The 26,978-nt window shown below is 40.7% G+C and overlaps 1 protein-coding gene across 1 annotated transcript in view; it reads left to right on the plus strand.

Moving 5' to 3' along the window:
• The window catches only part of UNC5C (unc-5 netrin receptor C), a 379,402-nt gene that overhangs the window by 326,403 nt on the left and 26,021 nt on the right, over positions 1-26,978 (plus strand). The window contains exons 9-12 of the mRNA XM_088464462.1: positions 2,628-2,693; positions 11,405-11,596; positions 15,752-16,096; positions 20,513-20,600. Of these exons, the coding sequence (XP_088320588.1) occupies positions 2,628-2,693; positions 11,405-11,596; positions 15,752-16,096; positions 20,513-20,600 (691 nt within the window). The remainder of the gene's footprint in view (positions 1-2,627; positions 2,694-11,404; positions 11,597-15,751; positions 16,097-20,512; positions 20,601-26,978) is intronic.

The following is a 26,978-nucleotide window of genomic DNA, read 5'->3' on the forward strand; positions in this document are numbered from 1 at the left end:
GCCAATTAGCATTTTAATTTGTCATGTCTCTGATAGTTATGCGACTGGCAACCTTGTTCATACTGGTAAGAATTTGATAAAAGGTGTAGAAAGGAATTATTAGAAATATCAATATTTTAATATCATGATGATCTTGGTCCTTTTTATTCATATATATGATTAGGGCTCTTTACTGCCCTAATTATCATGCAATTATGACATGTGAATTTATAATGGATGTGTACATACTACATAGTATACACTACTTTGATGATTAAACATATTTTTACAGCCACAGTAAAGATACTGACACATTTAATAAGAGTCTAATCATGGTTAGCCTTAAGCCGAGATGAATGGGTATTTCTGTTATGATTATCAAGTAATGAGCAGTACGTCTTTGCATAAAACATCATGTTAATACTGTAAAATTGATTTCATCTGAACCTTGAGATCAAACTGATAACTAGATGTGTCTCTCTTTGCACTTGAGTGACTGAACCTCAGTGACCATAATTATTTCAAATGTAAGCACTTAACACCCATTTTTAAACACTAGTAAACATGCTTTCATGCTGATAGTACAAAAAAATAATGCAAGTGAATACCTGTACACACAGTTTCTGGCAAGTATCAGCTTCACACAAGCACAATGTTACATGCAGTGTATAGAGACATTAGCACAATGACACTCCGCAAAATACAGTACAATGGAGCTATGTGGTAACCTTTATTAAGTGGACAGTGGACTATCCTGCAGGGAAGCTTAGTGTTCCATTAATAAACACGCTTCTAGCACTTCAGTTATACCAAGGACAAAACACCTTTGTATACTAGCTTTATTATTAACATAGGACTGGAATAGAGATACTTTATTAGGTAGACCGAGCGGTGTATTTACAAAATAGGAGCATGATTCATTGTAATTTTATGTTTAGCTTATTGATATCCCAATAAAATAGTTGAGGAGAAGGTATACACTGCTTTATGACCTTATTGTTATTAATTTAGATCAACTTGGCTGTTGTCAAAATGAGATGGGCAGCATAATCTGTAACTATTTAACTATGAATATGGAACAGGTGTGTGAGCTGCTACACTACAATGAGATTTGCAAACTGCAAATATAACAAATATGATTGATATGGCTGTACCTCGGATTTAAATAAAATGTTGTTCAGGTACAGAAACTACTTAGGTTCATCCTGTGTGACATAAACTACAGATGGCTGACCAACCAATCATTTGTGACTTTTTTACCATTGGGTTTTGTACTAACCATCCATGTAAAGTGTCTGAGCTGAACTCATCCCGTGGTGAAAAACACATAAATTGCAACAACTCTTGCTGTCCCCTCTTTTTCTTCCTGTCTTGCTCAAGTCTAACTGGCTCAAGTAGATAAAATTACCTGTGTTTCATCTTCGTTTCAGCAGATGAAATGACTGTACAATTTGCTATAGACCATTGTCAGCCACTGCCTGTGCCCTACTGCCTCACATCATTGGCCTTTGATACTAGAGATAATTCAACATTTTGCCATTGGGTCGGGATAAAAGATCCAGCCGTGATATATAGATAAAAAGGCTAGCCTCTGCCTTTATAAAGATTACACTTTTCTATTTTAGTAATGCTTTTCATGGTCTACAAATCTCCAAAGTTACTTTTAACTTTGTTGGCAAAAATTAGGCTGATACGAGTACATCTTGCACATCAACATAAGAAGATCCTGTATCTGAGATAATGCAGTGGATGTGTATTTTTATTGATTATTTAACCTTTGTTCTGCTTCCAAATTGTATCAGTTGAATGGGGTTTGTCTGTGTTTCTGTTCAAAATATTCAAATTAAATCAATCATATTCCAGGGATCGTTCCAAAGCATCTACTATTTCTAACAGCTTGGAGTAAATAAATGTGCCAAAGAGAGACAAGGCATTTTGTCATGTTCATTTGTATTTCATTAAGCACAATCTCAGTTGATCCAATCTTTAATTTAGTGCTCAGGCTTATCTAGAACCTCCATAGATTTGACAGCTTTTTCTATATCTTTATTCTCTGATAATGGTACAGGTCTAATAATGGAAACTTTCAATTAGGTAGCAGAAAATAGAAGACCCACTGCCATCTAAAGAGTTAATGTTCATTCACAGTATATGGAGAGGTATATTCTTGACCTTTCAAGTCAGTTTTCATACAGTAAATAGAGCCATGTAATACCAGCCACATAATTATTTATCTTTCAATGGTAACCTAGAACTCTACTAAACAGCAAATCAAAGTCTGAGCACACTTTTTACAATTTAAGCACATGGCAAATATAAAGTGAAGGGATTTTCCGTATGCAAATGACTTTTCATGTCTGAAATAAAATAGATCCATTAGCGTTCATGTTCAGAGGAAGAAAGAATCTAAGCTTTGAGCAGTTAGTGAGTTGAGACAAAATTTGAAATCCCGTCTGCTGGGTAATAATTGCAGGGAAAGCTGTCAAGCAGACAAAAGACCCACATTTACAAACTCTCAACACTGTTTGCCTTTTAATTAAACCACTTTTATTTCCATGATTATTTTCATTATTTTACATTTGTTCATTTCATTCATATGGTTTTTGTTTCCTTTTCTGTTTTTTTTTCTGTTTCTTTTCTTTTTTAAGGCCCGATTTTCCCTCTTTCACCCAGAACCAATGAGCAGAAAACACAGAAAGAATATGGATATCCTTGTAAGTTTTTGTTTTATTTATTTTTGTTTTATAGTCTTGTTATGAATTGTTATACTTCTCTGTTTATAATCTTTTCTTAACAAAAGTAAAATCTTAGTAAAAGTGGCTACATCTTAGATAATTATTATTCAGAAGAATGCATCACAATGTGCATGAACCAGCTCTATAATTTAGTATTTCCCATCAATATAATATAATATATTTTTCTTAAGTGTCATGTATTATTCTTCAGCTTTTTCTGCTCATAAAGAACAAAAATAGTTAGATAATCAGGGATGCAGAGATTATTTTCAATAATTGGTACAGCACGTTATATTGGAAAAGGTCTCTAATCCTATAAAATAAGAAATACGCTAATGGTATTTTTGCCCTTTGTCCACCATATGCATCTCCAGGTGTATACATAATGTCCCTTTGATGTGAATAGTGCCAAGCAATGGAAATTATTACTATATTCATTAATTCATGTAGCACAACCATTTTGCACAGTGGTGTGCAGAGAATATGTATCATTGACCTCAGTCCCTGGCCCTTTGCAGTTTACAGATTATATTCACTAACATACAAGCGCGCACACACACACAAGCACCCAGTGGAAACCGATATAAACATGGGGAGAACATACAAGCGCCACACATATAAGTTCCTGGTTGGGAATTTAATGCATAATCCCACTGCTGTGAGGCTAACTAGTGTGCCACTCTGCTGTCAGGGCATTCAATATGAAGTGCTCTGCAGGATAAAATTCTTTGTGCGGGCAATTGGGCACACTTGCATAAATAAGGAATCGGTGCAGGTTCATTTACCACTGCCATGTATTAAAATACACGGGAGGGACAGGACTGAGATGTGTGGGGCCCATTGTGCTACTGCACATACATGCTCTGCTGACCGAGCAGTGAGTGCCAGGAAGGGAGCCTATGGTAACTTTTGCATAGGGTAGCCCCAAGGCATGATGGCGTTAGCTACCAGGGTCAAGCTCTGGAATTCTTTGCATATCTGCGACATCTGCTGGAGTCCTCTGTAGACACAGCACAGGGACACTTAATATATGTGGGTACCTCCTGGAAATAGATGTGTTTTGGGGGGATATCCTGCAAATATTCATGGGAGCATTTATCTGGAAAAGCATTTGATGAAATTCAGGAGACAGTGGGCCTAATTCACTGCGGATCTCTATTGCGATCACAGCTGCGATTACGCACGCAGGTCTGCTGCGAAAATATGCTAATGAATGCAATTGGAAAGCCAACGCACAGCCAGCATAGAGACGCCCACCACCGCTATCTCACATCCGTAATACCTTGCAGTCCTGCGTATACATCGGGAACATCGAGTAACATCGGCCCCTCACGCACAACAGGTCTGACCTTACTCAGAAATTGCTAACCTCGTTGCACATAGTAAGTACTCAAGCTGCATATGCTGTCGCAGTGGCTAATTTATGCATGCCCATGCAACGGTGCAAACATACAGGCATGCCTGCGTTTCTCCAACCACCCATAAACGCTGACTTCCCGTCCCTCTGTCTGCGATGGCTTTGTGTCTGCATAGGTCATTGCAGTGTGATCACTGCGGTGCATACACATGCGCACTACGCACCATCAGCTGATCTGCGTATGCTGTTGCAGTTATGATCCGTGATGAATCAGGCCCAGTGTGCGAATCCTAAAATATGCCAGGTTCATAGGGATAAATAATGTGGAATACTTAAACTTGTACAACTATCAGATACTGTATGTGCAGGGCTTGGCTAAAAATGATTTCTGCCTCAGAACTTTCTGTTTTCATAGCCAATGATATATTTGCCAACAAAATGTTTGTATAAAAGCATGCGGCACATTTTCAGTATTTCCAAGAAGTAACTGGTTATGTTTGTGCATAATCCTCTTTATGTTAAATTCTTGGTTTTCAATATATTATAATAAATTTGTTGCCACCTTAAGTCGAACTTGTAGAATTTTCTAATGTTTACGGCACATAAAGTAGAATTTTTTACTGTGTTGGTAAACACATAATTTACTGTATACAGTACGGGAATTTATTTTAAGCTTTTAGCTATTTATCATAGGTTTTCAACAGGTGTGCTGATCCATGCCTGTCATGTACAATGTTCTCAAAATGACTCTGAATAGAAAAATGTCTTCTATAATATATGAAAAAGAAGAAACAATCTAGGAACAGTGGCCACATCCTGCTTCATTTCTAACTTCTCAGCAATTTGTATGTTTATATTTTCTCTGTCTGTAGCCATCCGTGTATGCCTTATAATGCTATTGCAAGTATTAAGGGGTCATGTGACTGGTTCCGCCACAAGGGAGCAAATAAGGCAGCACAGTATCTGCTTCAAAGCACCTTTTCCTGCTTGCACAACATACACCCATGTTCCTACCTCTGGGTCTTGAGACGTTGTGATGTCATGTGTTCCATAGGTGGGGTGTGCCAACCCAGGGTGCCTCTGTGCCCTGTTATGGCACTGGCCATTGCCTTGTATTTTATTATTCCTTTGCATTTTACTCAGGTTAACAAAGTTGCTAGTTACTTTATTGTCTTATTTTATATGTATTTACAATGGTTAAGATGCCCCTTGAGTCAGAAAAGGTGGCTGGATTGTTTTATGGTGGGTTTGGTGTAGAGTAATTTGACAGATTTTTGGTATTATTGAGGAGGCAAAAGGGACACTACTTGTGAATTAATGTGTTGTAATTTTCTACTTGTCTATTTACCTTACTGTTCCTTTCTTTCTCTTATTTTGGGTTGGTTGTTTTGTTTTTCTTCTATTATTATATTACATTTATCTTTCAGTAAAATTGCCTGGGAGGAGCACATAGGATAATATGTAGTCTAGGTAAGGTGGTTATCCAAGGAGTATTAAACATAATTAAAGTGGATTGCATTGCAAATAATGGTGCTTCAAAGATGAGTGTGTGGGGAAGGGGTTTGTGCTGATTTAAGAATATATTTTAGCAAAAGGTATCTGCGTGAGGCCTGTAGGTAGCATCAAGAGTTTGTCAATATTCCACCAATGTAAGAGCTCTTTACATACCTTCCAGTAGTCCTAATTTTTGGTCTCTAAATGGGATGAGGGCCACGGGAAAACAGTAGTGGCTCCACAGAGATGTGGAACTTATTGGGTAGAAATGAGTGGTGTTTGTGTTTTGTGTCATTTCGGCAGAACATAGTTTTGTAAAGATTTATGGAGGTTTTTTTTCTCAAAATGATTTGTGCTATTAGCTGGACCAGAAGCAATGTTATGGTCACTCTAGATGGGTTCTTGTGGATGTTTATTCGGACAGGCAGTGGTAGTGGGTAATGGAAGGCAGAGGGTGATGGAGAGGCAGAGAGTGACAGGGAGAGGCATTTAGTGACAGGGAGAGGCAGAGAGTGACAGGGAGAGGCAGTAGGTGACAGGGAGAGGCAGAGAGTGACAGGGAGAGGCAGTAGGTAGCAGGAGGAAGCAGTGAGTGACAGGGAGAGGCAGTGGGTGATAGGGATAGGCAGTGGGTTACAGGGAGAGTCAGTGGGTGACAGGGAGAGGCAGTGGGTTACAGGGAGAGTCAGTGGGTGACAGGGAGAGGCAGTGGGTTACAGGGAGAGTCAGTGGGTGACAGGGAGAGGCAGTGGGTGATAGGGATAGGCAGTGGGTTACAGGGAGAGTCAGTGGGTGACAGGGAGAAGCAGTGGGTGATAGGGATAGGCAGTGGGTTACAGGGAGAGTCAGTGGGTGACAGGGTGAGGCAGTGGGTGACAGGGAGAGAAAGAAGGTGACAGTGAGAGGCAGTCCAGAGCAAGGGGAGATGATGGAGGTTCTGGACCCATGCCAGAACTGTGTGCTGGTATAACACATTATAAAGCTGCCATCTGTGGTCACCAGCTGCAATGCACAGCCGCTATATCCACCCCTACGTCCACCTCTGAATCAGGCCTATTGTCTCCAGCAGAGAGCAGGAACACCAGGATACACCTTATGCAGGCATTCTGGAACCAAGGAACCCAATATTTTTTATAGCTAGTACTACAGTGAGTTCTTTGGTAACTGTGGGGTTGGGAAACTTAGCTGTAGTTCAGTGAATAAGTGAGTATACCACTGATAACTTTTGGCGCTTGAAGCCTCAAAAATGATATCATGTTATCATAGGCAGCCTATGATACAGTTAAATGGTACATCCTACACATGGGTCATAGTTAATTAACAGCAATGTGTGATCTGACACTTCTCAAACTGAGGATAGGACTCATCAGATTTTCCCCTTATTAAACCCACATATTCCACAGTAGCACAATAGGAGAGCAGTTAGAAGTTAACATTGTGATCAATGGGATGTGAAAAAGGAGCTTGATCTTGATCTTCAATTTTATCTAAAACAATTGAGCTCTACCCTTATTTCAGTACAATCAGGGTAATTTGCCAGATTCCCATGGAGGCATTGTTCTATAAAATGGCACATAGTGATCTTGTCACCAGACCTTTCTTATCTTATGGGTGGTTCATTAATGACAATGTAGACCTAGATTGAACTGAATTACACTCATAATGACTTCACCTGTTCAAACAAAATAAATAATCTTAATTAATTAACAAACTGCTCTGAGTTATGCAAATAAGGGTATGTAAAAATTAATCATTTCTCTTTTGTTAATGTTGTGGAAGGGGCTCTTTGTCATTATCTTTCATCTTGTGTGTAATGTGAATGAGTTATTTGCTGCTGCAGCCGCATTCAGCATTCAATGACTTGGCCTACACTTGGTTCATGCAGCTTTTGTTGTTATGGGCAAATTCACATCAGTGTTTGTCAGTATATTCTTCTTCTTCTTTCCAGCCAGCAATTCTCAATGCAGGAGTATCTATCCAAGAGTCATAAACTAGATTACATGTGATAGAATTTAGAAAAGGGTTTGAAATATATCAGCACATGGATCTAGAATGAGGCAGCTGCCATTTGCACAGAATTAGTTTGAGTAGGAGGGGCATAGTAAGAGTCCTCATAAAATTCTCCTAGGGTAGGGATGATCCATAAAACAGACGTAAATGCAGTTCAGATGGCTTTCACTAAGCACAGGCCATCCACTTTTGTTTCCTGTTGCACAATATGTTTATGATGCTTGTGCCATATGTTTTGTCCCCTGGAAAGTCATCGTTCACATATTTGATTGTGTAACTGTAAGCCATAGTGGACTTTGATTTATGAGCCAAATTTATGCTGTTCCCGTTGTAAATGACCTGTGAATTTGAAACATGTGGATTATGTGTCAGTATTGTATCTAGAGAACCCCAGTAGAAAATCTGAACTGACCCCACCTACCCTGCCCATCCTTCCTCCATTTACCAATTAAGTTGTATATAGTTGATGGCTTAAAACCAGAGTACTGAAACATTCTGATTAAGTATAAACTAACTTAAACCTAGAAATAAAGACACAAATGTATTATTTTATTTTTTTTGAAAGCTGCAAAAAATTTGTATTTATTAATAATTAAATTGGCAATTAAATTAATTCAATGTGGCAAGAATACACTGAAAGTACTGTGTAAATATATAACAGGGGCAATTCTACAACAGCCCCTGGCGCAGCATGGGTTACCAAGGAACCACCTCCCCCTAACTGACATCTACTGGCCCTGCCCCTGAAACAAAAGCCAGGCCCACCCATTCTCGCCGTAATCAAAGGTGCAACGCCTGGCAACCAAGCTTGTGCCCAATATGGCCACCGGCGAGCAGTGTCTTCCCACCAAACCCCACAAAATCACAGAAAAAAGCCCCTCCAAAAACAGATCCAACGCCCTGGAACTTAGGAGACAACATCTGAATGGTACAAATGTGTACACTCGAACAACAGGTCTGGGTGATTCAAAACACTACCCCCGTTTTGAACTACAAACTTGCCAACTGCCCTGTTCACATGGTCCATATCTGCACCACCTTGATGACCTCTCTAAATGTGGCATAGCACAATATTGGACCAAATGATAGACACTTGGATCAAAAGAATGGCTACCTGTGACAAGCTATCTTTAAAAGCCATAATCAATTGCACTCCTTTCATCATGCCCAAATCTTTGCCTCCAAGGTGCAATAATAACAGTAGTCGAGACTATCAGATAACAAAGGAAGCAAGCCAGACCACCTCATATCACACACACCTCTACACTTGACCACCTGAAAATGACCAAAGATAAAACTTTAACAAAAGCATAGTGTTCCACCCAAAACACAAAGGAATGAGTAAGGATCCAAACAGACTTTTGCCATGTACCTGCCAAAATACATCAATGCAAGAATAATCTAAAAACTTCAAACCATGCACAAGAGATGGCATAGCCCATCAGCAAGCATGTGTCTACAAACTAAATACCTTGAATACAAAAAGCCATAAACCTAAATGATTTAATGTATAGGAGAAGAAGGCGAAAAGCCGACTCAATGTCGACCTTGGCTATCACTTCCCCCTCCCCGAAACCAGGCACTATAGCTTTGCCAAAAGACTGATACTGGACCCTGTACAGAGCCAGGGCAAGTAAATCATTAATTGAACTCTACACGGGGTAGAATAAGCGCTGTATGCTGTATCGCCTAAATTTTCCTATGACTTTTTTAAGAACAACCCCAAGTAGAAAGATGCAAAGACCTTTAAAGGTCAAGCAAAGGAAATGACCGCCCAAGCATCCTAAATCCACCTTGGTGTGAACCATGGCCATCAAAGCATCATGGAAGTCAAGTCCCGATTTGAGAATACTTTTGGAATTCAAGTTGATAGTACTCCAAACTGGCAAATGAAACCATGCTTAAAATCCACTTAATAAAAATTATGCTTCCTCCCTGAGAAGGTAACACTCCTGGCAACGTTCTTTATATGCAACTAAAACCCGCCCTTCAAACTTACTCTAATTGGCTCCACCAAAATCAGAAACATCAACAAATAAAAACACCTGTCAATCATATTATCAGTACCTACCTAACCATTACCAACAAAAACTAATAATGTTTATTTGCGCATTGCGTCTAAGCTGCCCTCGCTCATTTTTAATGCAGATTCTCTCCATTTGCACAGACTTACCCGTTTTGCACAGAATTTCTCATTTTTACATGATGGATACCCTCTTCTCCTGTACTCAGAGCCCTACTTTTGCCATTAGTTCCTTTCAGACCATCTCCCCTTTATACTGACATCTTTCTGCTCAGACATCTCTTCTTCCCCACTTACCTTGTCCTGGCAGTGCGTAGCCTCATCTCCTATCTGCTTCTGTGGAGTTTGGACCCAAACATCTTGGTCATTACAGAAAAGTGATAGTGCTGTGAGCCCTTGTGAGCAGATGAAGGTTCATAGCCATGCAAGACCTCACAACCTCCACATACATATGTGGTTCTAGAAGGAAGAGGAGAGGTTCGGCCCAGATACAAGCACAGCAGTGTGACAGCAGCTATGATCAGCAACAAATAAACAGTTGGTGGAGAAAGGAGTTACAGCCCAAACTCCCTGTTTCTTGGAGGCCTTGTTGCAATTGTGGCTGCTTGACCCCTGCTGCTATGTCACTTTCATATAAGGCTTTTGCTACATCTAGGAATGTTTTTTTTATGTCAAATGACTATGTTACAAGTGATGGGCTATGTTTATTGACGATCAGAGAAGTGCAATAAGTGCTCCATGCCTGGAACATGACTCACACAATTGAACACAAATGCAAGTCATGCTTTACTTTTATTGGAGGACCTTTATGGGAACTAGTGCAAAGGTAATGTCTAAGAAAATAGTGTAAGCCACAGCAAACAATCAGATCATACAGATCAGAAAATGGAAGCAAACATCAGATATATTTCTTTGACATACAACATCTTTTTGTATTATTTACCAGAATAATAAATCCTGTCATTTAGTGTCTGTACCTGTATTCACGATTTTTCAGATAGTCCCCCATACCCCCGGAAGAATGGGTGGATCTCCTGCATCCTGCTCACATCCTAGTAAAGTGGGCAGGATAGGGAGATAATTCCGGGAATTGCGGCTCTGTATGTTGGGAGCGGGGCTAAAGTGACACAAATCATGACATATTAGGCCCACCCCTTAATTGCAGATCCATGACTCACAAATGTAATAAGTGTAGGGAACCATGATTTTCTGTGAAAATGAAACCATATTAATTGTAAAATGATACAGTTTCAACAATCAAACACTTATGCAGACAATGGATGTGTAATATTACTGTCACATTACGTGACCTAAGCACAAAAGGATGGACGGAGGTGGCGTACCGTTACATATCTCTTTCTGGCCTTATGAGCGAGTGATGGAGAAGATGTTTGTTGTCAGGAAGGGTCCCTTTAGATTACACATATGTATTGGATGATGATATTATGTGTGACATTCCAACCTTCTTCTGACAATACATTGTACTTCAGCTTATGGGCGACATAATGATGAGCTACAAATACAAAAACAAATGATGTTATTATGGTTTTAGTCAAGTAGCAGTGACGGAACTACATTATCTACATTATTAGCTGACAATAGATGCAGGCATCCTTCTTGTGCAGAAATAGCATAAAGTATAAATATTATTAGGAAAATGAATAGCACAATAAAAAAAGTATAAGTACTATTGTATTACTGAAGCATTTATAAAGAGCAATGTTCATGAATTGTTATTCTTTTTGGAAAGTGTAAGTTGCCTTGGAACTGCATCCTGTAACTTCTATTTTGTTGTGTTTCCTCTAGCTGCTCCAAGCTCAGACAATGTAGCCTTGTATGTTGGCATCGTTATCGCTGTGATAGTCTGCCTCGCCATCTCAGTCATTGTAGCTTTATTTGTCTATCGGAAGAACCATCGCGGTTTTGAGTCTGACATTATTGACACTTCTGCTCTGAATGGGGGTTTCCAAGCTGTCAACATAAAAGCCGCGAGACAAGGTGAGTGGTAAAATAGTTACTAAGGCAGCTGTCAAAGCACAGAAGTCCTGTATAGCAGTGTAATACGCTATATATGTGTTAATCGGCCGATTGTTGCATTCTGTGCATGCATATGCATCACAGTGCGTATGCGCGAACTAATCATTGCGATCGTTGCAGTGATCACAGTGACTACGTAGACCCATCGCAGAGTGATTGACAGGAAGTTCCATTTGTGGGTGGCAACAGGGAGGGGTGGTCGGCCGAACGCAGGCATGCCAGTGCGTTTCAAAGCCATTGCATGGGCGTGCAGAAATTATCCACTTCGATGCCCTACGCAACCTGAAGTCTGATAGTGTGCGTGGAAGTTAGCAATTTCTGAGTAAGGTCAGGGCTTGTGCAAGTGTGCATGATGCTGCGATGGTACTCGATTGTACCGATGGGTTCGCAGTCTTGCTAAACATTACGGATGTGTGCTAAGTTTATTGGGTGTCCTTGTGTAGTGCAGCGGCAGCATTGCGATTTCAATGAATTAGCATACTATCACAATTGAACTGCGTGCGTAATCACTATTGCACTCGCAGTTGCGTTCCGTAGTGAATCAGGCCCTTAGTCGTAATGAGTTTGCAGTTAATTTTTTATTGACAGAATTTGACATTACATTATAAACCCTCTGTTTAAATGTAGAATTTTTCATATAATAGTTACTCTACGGGGTACATTCACTAAAAGTCCATTTTTATCGCTTGAAAATCGATCAACATTGATGTTGTGCTTCAGGGGCTAAATCACGCATTTACTAACACTTAAAAATAAAATGTCTGTTAGTAAATGTGTGATTTAACCCCTGAAACACAACATTGATGTTGATCAATTTAGATCAATTTTTAATCGATTAAATTTGACCTTTGGTAAATTTACCGTGAAGTATTAATACTACTACAATGTTTACAAACCCCAATTTCTAAAGATATGTCCGTGCGTGTGTCCATTTTTCGGTACTGTCTAACAACACAGTACAGTGTCTCATATTCTCAATATTAGATGCAATTCTCCCAACTAGTTGTTTTATTATGTGTAATGATTATTTTATGAGTTATTCATAATTAGAATTGTAGCAGACTAAAGGGTGGGTCTGATGATGGGAATTGTGCAATTATGTCCGTGCCTTCTCCTGCTTAACTAACGAGTCATGGAATTATGCAACAAGTGCGCGTTGAAGGGGCAGTCGTTATGACACAAATGGCATTATCATTCCCTGCCCCCAAACCTGTAGCCCTCCCTTCCCACTTCTCCTGGAGGGGAGATCAAACAGTAGGCAAGAATGGAGAGAACCTGTTAGTGTTGGCCATATATAATACCTAACTGACAAAACACTCTGCAGTGACTTATGCAGAGATCAGTTGCTGGTACATGAAGAAGCTGATTCTGAGTCACACACAAAATGGCATGTTGGTGCATGCAGCCACGGGAGCCTGTTTTACTACTTCATGCCAATGCAAAAATCTGCTAAACTAAAGCTGGGGATCGCGCTTGTGCAAGCAGAAAGCAGTGCCGTCTGCCGGCCAATGCAACCGTCATCATTAGTATCAGCACTTGTACCAGCTCCATGCTAGATGCGTCAGAAACAGGCTTCGTTTCATACGCACAATTCATGGAGCTAGTGATACATACCTACAACACTCTCATGGCACTCCCACAAGCCAGCGTGGTTCTGTGCGTTCGCTTTGCCACTGTACAGCTTGCAACACCCTATTTCATGGAAAGACAGATCTGGCCAAGTTGCATATGATTCAGAATAGGACATGAAAATTAGTAAAGTGGCTTCTGCGCATGCGCTGTATACAAAAACCCGCCATTTGCATCAATAAAGAGAGATCCATTCAAATCAGCCCCCAAATGTCAAAACCTACTTTTTCCTAAAGTTGTCATTAGTTATCATTATCTATGAACATAACTCCGGGAGAATTTTCCTGTTTAGCGGAGAATTTTTTTGCACGTAATATATATCGGACATACAGTAGTACCTCAATAATCTTCACAGTATGATGGGATCGTATGATCCATATTAAATACTCACTTTCAGAAAAATGTAAATGTCTACGGAATACAAAATGAGAATACTAGATACTGAAAATTACACCCAGCATATAGAACAAGCACAGTATTACAAAGATTTCTTAAAAAAAGCACAGACTCAATCATAAAGAAATAACCCATATCCTATATGCTGTAAGCAGTGGCGTAACCACTGCCCCCGCCACCCCCGCGGTGGCTTGGAGGCGCTGGGTATCTTGGGGGCGACGGGGGCAGTAGTAGTAACTACGGAGGCATAATGTGTTGTACGAGGCATTCAGGTGTGGCACACTGTGTTATAAGTGGCATTACTTAGTGTGTCATAATGTGTAAGGCACGTTGCTGTATCATGTAACCACATACCTTAAACGTAGTCTTTGGGTGTGTTTGATCTTTGGGTGGGGGGGCGCCTGAAACTTTTTTGGCATGGGGGAGCAAAATTTATAGTTACGCCACTGGCTGTAAGAGGGTCACCTGTAATGTGCTATGGGCCTGATTCAGACCCACTCGCGAGTGGCTGTCCGCTCGCAAGTGGGTCGATGGTCTGCACTGCGCATGCGCACGACGGAGGGAGCTCCGTCGTGCGCATGCGCGAGACGCGCCGAGCGAAGGACTTTCCTTCGCTCGGAGTGTCTGATCAAAGGGGGCGTGCTGTCGATGTTGATTGACAGCACGCCCCCTTTGGTGGGCGTGCCGGGGGCGTGCCTCCCAGGCGGAGGCGTTCCCAAGGGAACGCCTACCGCCAGAAGCCGGCCCCACTGACATCACTAGTGATGTTAGTGGGAGTGATTTTGGCTCTGATAGAGCCAAAATCACTCCTGGCCTTGCGGTTGAGAAACTGAACCGCAGGCTTCTGCTCGCAGTGGCGATGGTCGCGATTGTCAAGATCATCGCAACCATCACCCTGCACGCTCGTATATGCTGTGGGTGGTGACCCACAGCTATACGAGCGTCCAGGAGGACGCTCCATATTTATGGAGGTGGGCCCTGATTCAGAGCGTCCGGCTCTGAATCAGGGCCTATATCTGAAATGTGACTTACACCATGTGTACACCACACACATTGCATGTGGTTGCAAAGAAATTATATCTGCCAATCACCTTCTAAGGACAGTGCCAGTCTTAGTTATGAAGTACAGTAGACCAAGCAGAAGGCTTTCAGGAGAGTGTGGAAATTATTGGTGTTGTCTAAAGCCCCCATGCTACGTTACAATGTGTCACTAAATTGACTCCAGTTACGTCGGTTTTGACAGCTAGTTTTCACTTACATTTGAAAGAGTAATCACTTTGGTCCAAAATCTGAATAAGAAACATTTTTCTTTGCATTGATATGTCATTGTTAAAGTATGAAGAGCCGTATACTATTACTGTACATCTACAGCACTCCTCCACCCTCATTGTGTCTGTATACAAAGCAAATAACTCTCTCAGTTCCCACACTTTCCTTCAGGATAACTTCAATAGAAAAATGTCTGCCACGTTCATGTGAGGTCCCACAGGAAAAAAACATATAACTACAATTCGGAAAATGTCCGGCTTTATTTATAAAAGGCTTTATAAAAGGCTTATAAGCCTTTTATAAATGTGACCGGCTTTATTTATAAAAGGCTTAATGGTAAAATTACATTTCCTCATGACATAATAGTTTTCACGGGAAGTACAGTACTGTACATTTAAAATGGACACCAAGTATGTCTGTGTCACCCAGATTGTACAGTATCACAGCTCTAATTAAAGCAGTATGCAGTTCCCAGTTTACATTGTAAATCGGGCATATTTACTGTACACGACATAGCTACGTGTCAGCACTGTACCTGTACATCTGCTTAAAAGCATGAAAGCATTGTGGCAAAATATACTGAATGTAAGCGATATCAGCTAATACTATATAAGCTAAAAGGTTGGCTAGAACTGACTGTTTTGTTAAATGCTAAAATAAAACTATATCCAAGCATAATACTGTATTCTGTATATAGGAGTCCATGTTATTTAGGAATCCATGTACAGATACACTAAGCAATGAAAACTGTCTAAATTGAGATCATGATTTTTTTCCCCTAACAAATCTAATCTTCTAATCATGGTTACTTTTTGTGTTTAGATCTTCTGGCAATTCCTCCTGACCTAACATCTGCAGCAGCAATGTATAGGGGGCCTGTCTATGCTCTGCATGATGTCTCTGATAAGATCCCAATGACCAATTCACCTCTCCTTGACCCTCTTCCTAATTTGAAAATCAAAGTGTACAACTCCTCTGGTGCTGTAACGCCTCAAGATGATTTATCTGAATATGCATCAAAACTTTCTCCTCAAATTACACAGTCCCTACTGGAGAATGACACTCTAAATATGAAGAACCAAAGTCTAGCAAGGCAAACAGACCCATCCTGCACTGCATTTGGAACATTCAATTCGCTAGGCGGCCACCTAATTATTCCTAATTCAGGTAAGTGGAAGAATGTGGATAATCAATGTTAGGAACACAGGATAACAGTACAGGTTGAGTCTCCCATATCCAAATATTCCGAAATACAGATTTTTTTTTACCATAACTGAGATAGTGAAACCTTTGTTTTTTTGATGGTTTAATGTGCACAAACTTTGTATAAAACACAAACTTATAAAAAATATTGTATAAAATCACCTTTAGGCTGTGTGTATAAGGTGTACAGTATATGAAACATAAATAAATTGAATGTGTGTAAACAAACTTTGCTTGAGCCACAAAATTATTGAATATATAGTATAAAATTACCTGCAGGCTTTGTGTATAAGGTGTATATAAAGCATAATTGCCAGTGGCTTAACTAGGGCAGGGCGAGCAGGGTGCGTGCCCTGGGCACCGTGGGACCGGCGGCACGGGGGGCGCCGCTGGCCATGGTCCGGCCCGCCCTAGTTAGCCACCAGTGTAGCGCCGACCGCAATGAGTGCGGTCAGCGCTACACATTTACACAGGACCGGCGCTAGGCTTCCAGCGCCGGTCCTGTGCTGCATACCTGAGCCCATTCCCTCCCCCTGAGTGCTTGTCCAAAAGCGCCAGGAGGCGGGCTCAGGCTGTGCATAACACACGCATCGCCGCCAGCGCTGGTGGCGATCCGTGTGTTAAACAGCAGCCAATGAGAGTCAGATAGACTCTCATTGACTGCTGCAGCACCCACTGCAAGAGCCGGGCATCCGTCCGGCTCCTGCAGTGGGTAATGGGACAGACATCATGACGTCTCTCCCATTATGCTGAGCGCGCCAGCCCGGGAGGACTGGCGGGCGGCGGCGGCGGGAGAGGTGTCGCGGTCTGGAGCAGCAGTGTGGATAGTATGTTTTTATATTTAAAAAAAAAAAAAACCTGTCAGCACTACTGGGGGCACAACAGGGGAGGGGGATGGCTACCACTGGGGGGACCTCTACTGGGGTGGGGGCACAACGGGGGGGGTGGCTACTACTGGGGGCACCATTATTGGGAGGACCTCTACTGGGGGGGGGGCTATTACAGGGGGCACTTAATCGGAAGGGGGAACCTCAACTGGGGACCACTACTTGGGGGGGGAACTACTACTGGGGGCACTGCACTGGGGGGACCACAACTGGGGGCAATAACAGTAAGGACCACTACAGGGACCACTGGATAGGGGGGTCATACTGGGGGCCTGCATCAGGGGGACCACTACTGGGGGCACTGCATGGGAGGGGGGGACTACTGCTGGGGGCACTATATAAGGGGCTTATTGCTAGGGGCACTGCGGGGACCACTACAGGGGGCACTAGATAGGGGGGATCACTACTGGGTGCCTGCATAAGGGGGACCACTACTGGGAAAACTGCATGGGGGGGACTACTGCTGGGGGCACTATATAAAGTGCACTGCATAGGGGGGGACTACTACTGGGGGGGGACTACTACTATATAAAGGGAACTGCATAAGGGGATACCACTACTGGGTGCACTGCATTGTGGGGACTGCTACTGGGGGCACTGAGTATGGGGAACTAATTGGGGGCTGTATAAGGGGGACCACTACTGGGGATACTGTATAAGGGGCACTACTATGGGCCTGCATAAGAGGGACCACAACTGCATACTGGGGGTACTGTATAAGGGGTACTACTGGGGTTAAGGTGCATATGGATAGGAATGTTCAGCGTGAAAATAATGGGGTGTGTCATGTTGACATGCCCTATTTTTAAGTGACCACGCCCATTTTTTTCCGCGCGCGCCTTTGGTGCGCGCACATATCGGGATGTTGGGGGGGCTCCCTTTTCACTCAACCTGTAATTGAAATAATTGCAAGTTTAAAATAGTAGGGTATGTCTTAGAAAAGTCTTCTGGGCAGTGGTGCATAAAGATAATCAGGGATTTTAGTTTCTCTGGGGTAGATGTATCAAGCCTTGGAGAGAGATAAAGTGGAAAAGTTGCCCAAAGCAACCAATCAGCTTCTGTCTTTTCAAAGACTGTGCTAGATAAATGACAGTTAGAAGCTGATTGGTTGTTTTGGGCAACTTCTCCACTTTATCTCTCTCCATAGCTTGGCACGTCTCCCCCTATGTATGACAAAGGACCCCACCATATGTGAATCTTGACTTCATATCACTTGTACATTATGAATGCTGCTGCCCACATAATACACGTTTTACAAGTAGCTGTATGCGACTCTAAGTGATACCATTACTGATATTCTGCACAGCCCTCCCACACAAGCACTACATGGAAGAATGTTTTATGCACTGTAAATGCACATGTCATGGTTTTATCAGTACAATCTGTAAATCTGTTCTAAAATGTAAAACATGGCATTATACTATTTGCATGTAACGTTCATTATTTCTTTTCTTAGTGTTCTTCAAATTTATTAACGCAGGAATAGTGCATAAAAGGGTGGTTAGAGCCCTCGTAGATAGGAAGCACCACTTTTAACGTTAGCCTCCTCCTACTGTTGTGACTAAAAGAGAACTTTTTTAATTCTTACACAGGACATAACACGTACAGTCCAAAGCCTGGCCCAGATTTATCATCAAGTGATAGGGGTATATTTATCAAAGTTTGATTTTGTATACGATTTTATGTGCAATTTAGGTCACCTGAAATTGAATCACATCAAATGTAGAAATCACACATTTACTAAAATTCAATTTTGGAAGCCTTTTCTAAATCAAATTTGATTTGGTTCAATTTTGAATAGCGATTTATTGTTCGATTTTGCATGCCCATGTCCAAATCAAACACTAAAATGAACACAAAATCGAACTTCAAATCCCCATAATAATAGACCTGCTTCATGCTGTCATTTTTAGCATGAGGAAGTGTGATTTACACAGATGCATGCACAGATTAGTGAGATCCATGCATGCTTCTGTGTGTAAAAAGGTTGTAAAGTGTTAAAATAAAATAAAAATGTGGGGTCCCCCCCTAAAAAACAGCCAGCACCAGGCTTTTCTGAGCTGGTCCTGGTTGTGAAAATATGGGGATAAAAGACTTAGGGGTCCCCTCTATTTTGCACAACTAGCACTGGTCTCAGTGAGTCGGTCCTGGTTTAGGAAATATGTGGGACAAAAGATGTAGGGGTCCAACATATTTTCCATAACCAGCATCGGAGTCTTTCTAACAGGGGTATAATGTCACAGCCGTGGTACCCTTTCACCGGGCCCCCCGGCCAAAGCATTATACCTGACCGCTAGTCAGGTTTAATACTTTGTATATGGTTGTACCTGCTCATGCTAAAATTGCAGGTCTATTATTTTGGGAATTTGAAGTTCGATTTTGATTTCGATTTGGTGTTCCTTTTCAAATTGAATATTAGTAAATCAGAGATTTGTAGGTTGGTCTATGTAAAAGTACATATGTTTTGCCGATGTTCAATTTTGAGTGGGATTTATTTGAGTGGGATTTGGTTTTAGGTTCAGTCTGACATATGATTTTGACTTTAGTAAATCTCCAAGGCAAAATCGAATGAAAACCGAATGCAAATCGAATGTGAAATCACACAAAACTCAAAATCGAACATTAGAAATATACCCCATATTTTTGTTATCACTCATTACTAATATTAAATAGTGCTCCAACCAATCAGCTCTGGTCATGTGTTTGAAAAATGAAAGTTCAGAGCTGATTGGTTGGAGCACCATTTAAGACTAGTAGCGAGTGATAACAAGAATATCACTCATTGATAAATATGGGCCTTATGTATAAAAAAATGTCTTAACTTTTGGGGGGAAATGTACTAAGCTCTGGAAAGTGATAAATTGCAGAGTGATAAACTGCCAACCAGTCAGATCCCAACTGTCATTTTTCAAACACAGCCTGTGACATGACAGTTGGGAGCTGATTGGCTGGCAGTTTATCACTTTCCAATTTATCACTTTCCAGAGCTTAGTACATCTTCCCCTTGATGATGATTTCCCTGCATTAGTTCTCCTTAACAGACAAATATGTTATAGCTTACATACTGTACAGGCATCCAAATAAAAGCCAGGACAGCACTGGCTAAGCTAAAAGATAGAGCATACATCCTTTTTCAGATGGAATGAAAACTATTAAGACATTGAACTTTCTCTCATTAATTTCCATCTTAATGCATATGATTAAATATTTGTTTTTCTAAGAAAAAAGGTGTTTCTTTTTCAGTCTGTTCCTACCATTTCACCATATACCAATTATTTTGTTTTTGAGAGCCATAAGTAGGGCTTCAATCACCATGGCAACAGTTCTCATCTTCGCATTGAGGACTTGAATCTAACATTGGCCTGTAAAATGAATTCTTTTTATGAAAACACGAATGCAAGTTTTCAACATAAATTGTCTTCCCTGAGCAAGTATCATTTCCTATTATTGCATTGATTTCCCTATTTGTTTCTTTTATCCTTGTATTATTTAGGAGTGAGCTTGCTGATTCCTGCTGGGGCTGTTCCTCAGGGCAGAGTGTATGAAATGTATGTGACGGTGCACAGGAAAGAAAACATGAGGTAACTGCCTATGGTGTAATGTTTTAGTAACCTGTAGAGATCACTGGAACCACATGGGTGGTAGTCATTTTTTTCTCAAAGAGGAACAGATCTACTTATGTGATGCAGAAATGAGAGCCACGCTGTACAGCATGAGCACTAACACTACGGGCGTATGTATTCTATAATGGGTGCAGGGTGTGCGGTGCACATGGGCCCCGGGTCCAGGGGGGCCTGCACCACACACCTTGCACCCATGTTATCTAAAAGTTACCTCTCCGAGGTCCCACATCAGGTCTCTTAGCGCTGCTCAAAACGCCAGAAAATGGCAGCTGCGGCCATTTCTCCGGCGTTTTGCGCATGTGCTGTGACTCAGAGTCTACTGATTCTGCGGTGGCTGGCCAGCTGCGTCAGTCAGCTGCCGGCCACCAGGGAGAGAGGAGAGGGCCCGTGACGTGATGCATACGGGCCCCCTCCTCTCTAAAGACGCCCCTGACTAACACACACAGATACACCGATATAAATAATCAAATATCAAATTAAACTGACTTGATAACATTTTAAATACTACATTATTAATTATATATCAAATCAAACCATAACAATATCAGAATCCCCTGGAGATAATACAGGAACATCACAGTCCTATGTAATAACCACTCAGGATGCTACATAAGGACTGATTTTGAGTTTGGAGTAAAGCAAAAAAAAAAAAAGTAAGTAATTTTGCACTTTGGCAAAACCATGCTGCACAACAGGGGGGCAGATGTAGGATGTGCATAGACATTTATATTTCAGAGAGTTGTGTCCAAACTCAAATCTAAATTGCAGTGTAAAAATAAAATTGTCCAGCATTTGTGGGCTACATGCAAAAGCAGCCAGTATTTAGCCTGCATTCAAAATCAATAAATCTACTGTATTTGCACCCAGGGTCGACTCTAGGGGTGTTCGACCCAACAATAGAGGGCGCACCCTTCCCCAACATCCCGATTTCAGCTGGCCACTTCGGCCCACGGGTTGTCAAATCAGTGGGTTGAGGACCCCCACTGCCGCAGCTGTGCGGCGGTGCCGGGACCCCAGAGTCTGAATGGATGCTGCGCGCTTGCACGCGGCATCCATTCAGTGCCGTGAGAGGGCTGGGGGAAGCCCAGCTAGTGAGGCTTTCCCCAGCCTGTCATTATTTGAAGGCATGCCATGCGGGCACACCCCTCAGATAACGTCACGTAATAATGAGCGCACAGCACTCGCCGGCACAGGGCTCAATTAGCCTTGGAGCCAGGCCCTGTTTGCACCCCTTGCATTGCATGATGGTTTGTTCCAGGTTTAAAGTTACAGCTACCTGCTCTTCTGATTTGCTCCAAACTCAGGCCTGTGGAAATCAGGAGTTACAATTCCAAACATTGGAGAAACCTCTATACGATCTGAGTTTTGTTGTAACCCCACAATGATACTGATCACATCCAATGTATTAAACTTTTATGACAGTAGATGATACTCGTTTCCTGAAGTTATTTTATTGGTATTTGGTTTTTTAGGTTTGGGTCACTTGTTGTGGTAAGGGCATAAATATAAATGATTGAGCAGTTGGGTAATTTCCACCAACTGTATTCAAAACGTGAGACCAGCCCAGGCAGTAGAAGTTAATAATGAAGCCCTGTTTCTATCTTTACCAGTCTGGTAGTACCTTAATTTTATGTGCATTCCATTTGCACATTCCATTTGCAAAGTCTACACAGTACTTTCTACAATCTTGTTCAGTAGATGCTCTTAACACTGACAATAAAAAGGAAGGGTAAATGTATCTGCAAATGGAATGTGCAAGTGTGTGATTTAAGAAAAGGGAAATATAGTCTGGTTCTATATGAAATGTATGTAGGGCAATGCAAATTAAATAACCCACAGTTCACCTTCAGAGTCAGTGGCACAATGCACTTGTTGATTAAAGGATTTCTTCTGACAAAACACAGTAGATTGAGAGCTGGATTATAATGTATTTGTGCTTTTGTGAATTTTGTAGGCAAAGTATTTGTATTTTACTTTAACTTTAAACATTTTGTTTATTTTTTTTGTGTTTGTAATTGTATAATATATACCTTATTATTTTCAGACTGTTTAAGTATGTGTATTTTTTGGGGCAATAGACATAATACATAGGCCAGTATCCAATTAGCAGTGGTAAATTATCTCTGTTAATGAATCCCTGGGGGGCATTTAACAGGGATTTTTTGTCAGGACCTGATGTGTCCCAAAGAATAATCCCCAAAAAGCGCAGTGTTTTTGCTGCTGCAGTGGCAAAAACACATATGTCCGTGAATTTGTCACGGATCCTGTGTGTTTTCGGCCGAATAATCCTATTTGTGATTAAAAAAATCAGTGAAAAATGGGGATTATCGGCAAAAAATCCCCGTTTTTCACCCCCGAAAGTATCAGTGCTAATTGGATACTGGCCATAGACTGCTAGCAAAAGATCAATGTGTGCTATGGTTTATTGACTAGCTCCTGTACATCTACATAAGCTTTCTAAAGAACAACGTTTACAATGGAGCAATTAGAAAACAGGATAAGGTCAATATCTTGGCAAAGGGGATGCACGCGCTTAGAATACCAGCGCCGGAATCCTGACACCTGTCAGAATCTTGGCACCGGTATCCCGACCACCAGCATCCAGACCACCGGCATCCCGAAAATAAGTAGCAGGGTTAGGGGGAGGGTTAGGGATAGTGGTTAGGGTTAGGCACTAGGGGGAGGGTTAACATTAGACACTAAGGGGGGATGGTTAGGTTTAGGGAGCATGGAGGGGGAGGTTAGGTTTAGGCACCATGGAGGGAGGGGTAGGGAGAGGGGGAGGGTTAGGATACCTACCAACAGGTGTCGGAACCCTAACCCTGTTGGGATACCGGCGTCGTGATTTTTAACACCGGGATCTCGAACACCAGCATCCCGTACCCAATCCCTAGAAAACATATGGGCTAAAATATGGGCAAATAGATGGTATAGTTAGAAGAATCTACTTAGGCCCAAGGTGTGTTAAATTATGCACCCATCATTTAGTACTTGCCTGTGATAAATGAGCACAAAAATTACCCCAACCCTTCATGTAATTTTAATAAATTTACTCCACAAAATGTAAAATTTAATTTTGTGCAGGTCTGCAAAACTATGCACAGTCACCATGTGGCTTGGAACGACCTCACACCACCCAACTCCATTAGCCATTACACTCTTATTTTACACAGGGCCACCTAGATCCATTGGGGCCCTTTGCTGATGTGAGGGCTTGGGCAGTCTTAGGGGCGTGGCTATGCACTGCTCTGAATGATATATATTGACCCTAATGTGCATGGCACCGTGAAGCTGTCCCACAGACAGGTTGGGCCTGAGGGATAAGCACTCACCCCACCCCCTCTTGGTGCTCATGATGTTGACCACTAATGTGTGTAAATTTGCTGGAAATGAAGAACGAATCAAACTAATGTAAATCAAGGCATGTAATGTCACAAAGAGGATTTTGCACTGTGGCACAGCAGATTTGCGCATCGTGAATGAACCCCTCTGTGCTCAACTCAATGTAACAACTCTAATTGTACAGTCAATTTTTGAACCTAGCAGACATATTATTCTGATAAATCTCGCACATTAGGCTTTATACATTGTTCATTGCTCATTTTCTTATGAGTAGCTGATTATGCCTTTTGAATGCAATTCCAATAGCAGCATTGAATACATGTGAACCGTGAATAAAAACATGGGCGGAAAAGTGTTACAATGACAATTATGATTCTTTCCATTTCTAATTGAAATGGGTATCTCTTGTTTAGAAAATCATTGCCCATCTCTGAAGTTTGGCTGAATTTCAGAACCATCTGAACTTGGGTGTAGTGGCTGTGTGACTTGTCTACTGATATCGTACAGACTAAGGGCTAGATTTACTAACTCATGACTTGTCAAAGCCGCCAGTGATTTTCAAGGTTGGTGGATAGTTTTAAAGCAGCAGCAGAAATAAATGCTAACCAGCCTGGTTGTAGCATTTATTTGTGTTGCCGTTTTACTGTCAGTCAAAGCCACCCATTAGTAAATCTAGCCATAGGACTAAAAACAATTCTCAGTTCTGTTACATAAGTACATTAGTACATTTTAAATTCATAGAAAAACATATAAATCATACAATAAATATATCCAATCTTTTCTTTAAAAAAGTAAATATATATATATATAGTGGTGTAAGGGTATTTTGCAGTGAGACCTTTAAGAGAAAGCGAACATCTTGAGAACGTTGTAGCCATCATCCCTAACGCTATTCTAAGCTGTAAAAGATTAACCAGAATACAGTTATAGAATTTCTTCGAAGAAGAATCCACCATCTATCTCTCCATTTGGGACTGCTTGATTGAGCACTAAGACTACATTTTATTTTATTTTTATTATTTTTTACCTATATTAATTGTACTCCACATGATTTTTTATAAATATTTCTAATATGTATATATCTGTGAGCGCTCTTCCTCTTCTTCGCTACTATCTATTTGTATATCTGTCTAACAGGGATATCTAGTGAAAGGTGCAGCCATCCACTGTATTATTTAGTATAATTAGAACTATTATACTTTTGCATTAATTAGCATATAGTCGGGCATTTGTTGGAGATATATATATATATATATATATATATACACACATTATAATAGTTTTCCTAAGAAGCAAAATGTAAGGGCAAAAGAAGTCTAAAAAAAACTATGGCAGAGGAAATAAAAGATAATTTTAAGTAGGAAAGACAAAATTTTAATGTGTTTATTTCATTATGGGATATTTTTATTTTTGCACACAGCTCCGTCCTGCCTAATTGATATTGTTTTTGTCATAAATATATATTTTCCAATTTTTTTTGCATCTAAAGACATGTAATGTTTCAAGTACATCATTATAGCTGAACTTTTTCTTATGTCTTTGATGTATATACTGTATTATCCTAGGCCCTTCATGTTCACAAGCCGAATTATATGCTTGCCTATTCTTGTTCGACCAGATCAATGCGAGAGATTATTATTCAAGTGGCAGTGCTGCCAAAACTTATTATTTTCATGTAACTGTGTAGTACAGATGCATTCTTCACAATGAATTGGTTTATGGACACAGTCTAATCTTCTTACATCTCAATGAAGCATGTACTGTATTGGGAGTCCATCCAATACTCAAATGTGCGATTCAAAACTACCAGTGCTAATGCCCTTTTGACCTACAACATTAACTGCTTTTACTAGTTGAATTTATTTTGCAGTAGAAATAGTTCATTATACTAAATTACATTATACTGATTATATTTACATTATAAGGATTTTTTAAAAAAAAGAAAGCGTGTTTAAGCTTTACAAAATATTAAAAACAAATATACTCCTGGAAATAATATAAATTATTTGTTTAATTTTATCATTATTGTATACAGCTGAAAAGGTGCTCCTATGATAGATTTCTCCTATAGTTTTGTACATAGAGGCTTGGGAGCACTGTCCATTTAATTACACACTGTTATATGTCCTTTTAAAAGACTTTTGTGTGTGAAAACATTTTTTTTTTTTCAAAGCACGTGGGTGTGTGTATTTATATATATATATATATATATATATATATCTCAACCAGAGCAAGCCGGCACTCAATTGTATATAAAATCCATCTTGCCTGAGTGCTTCCAGACCAGATCAAATACAAGCAGAGAAAACATTTCGTGGCACTCACAGGACTTGTAATAATGGTAACAGCGGTGTATTAGCACCTAACACCAAATGGTATCTTCATACAGTCAACGTTTCATTAAAAATGTTGTCAGGACAAAGAGACAGTGAAACAGTTCTTACCTTTATACCAAAAGAAGATCCCCCGGTGATTAGATAGCTGTCATTCACTGTTTGCCACCCGCCGGGTCCTGGTGACATCACTGCGAGCGCAACGCATGCCTTCCGGCAGTATAAAGATAAGAACTGTTTCACTGTATTTTGCCCTAACAAAATTTTTTAATAAAATGAAATGTTGATTGTATGAAGATGCCGTTTGGTGTTAGAGGTGTTAATACTCCGCTGTTACCATTATTACAAGTCCTGTGAGTGCCACAGATTTTTTCTCTGCATATACTGTATATACAGTCAGGTGCATAAATATTGGGACATTGACAGAATTTTCATATTTTGGCCTCTATTCACCACCACAATGGCTTTGACATTAAACAAACAAGATGGGCTTTAACTGCAGACTTTCAGATTTAATTTGAGGGTACTTACATCCAAATCAGGTGAACGGTGTTGGAATTACAACAGTTTCTATATGTGCCTCCCACTTTTTAAGGGGCCAAAAGTAATGGGACTATCAGCTCAAAAGCTATTGCATGGACAGGTGTGGGCTATTCCCTCG

This window comes from Taudactylus pleione, unplaced genomic scaffold (assembly GCF_031769625.1).
Source record: "Taudactylus pleione unplaced genomic scaffold, aTauple2 ptg000055l, whole genome shotgun sequence".
NCBI lineage: Eukaryota > Metazoa > Chordata > Amphibia > Anura > Myobatrachidae > Taudactylus > Taudactylus pleione.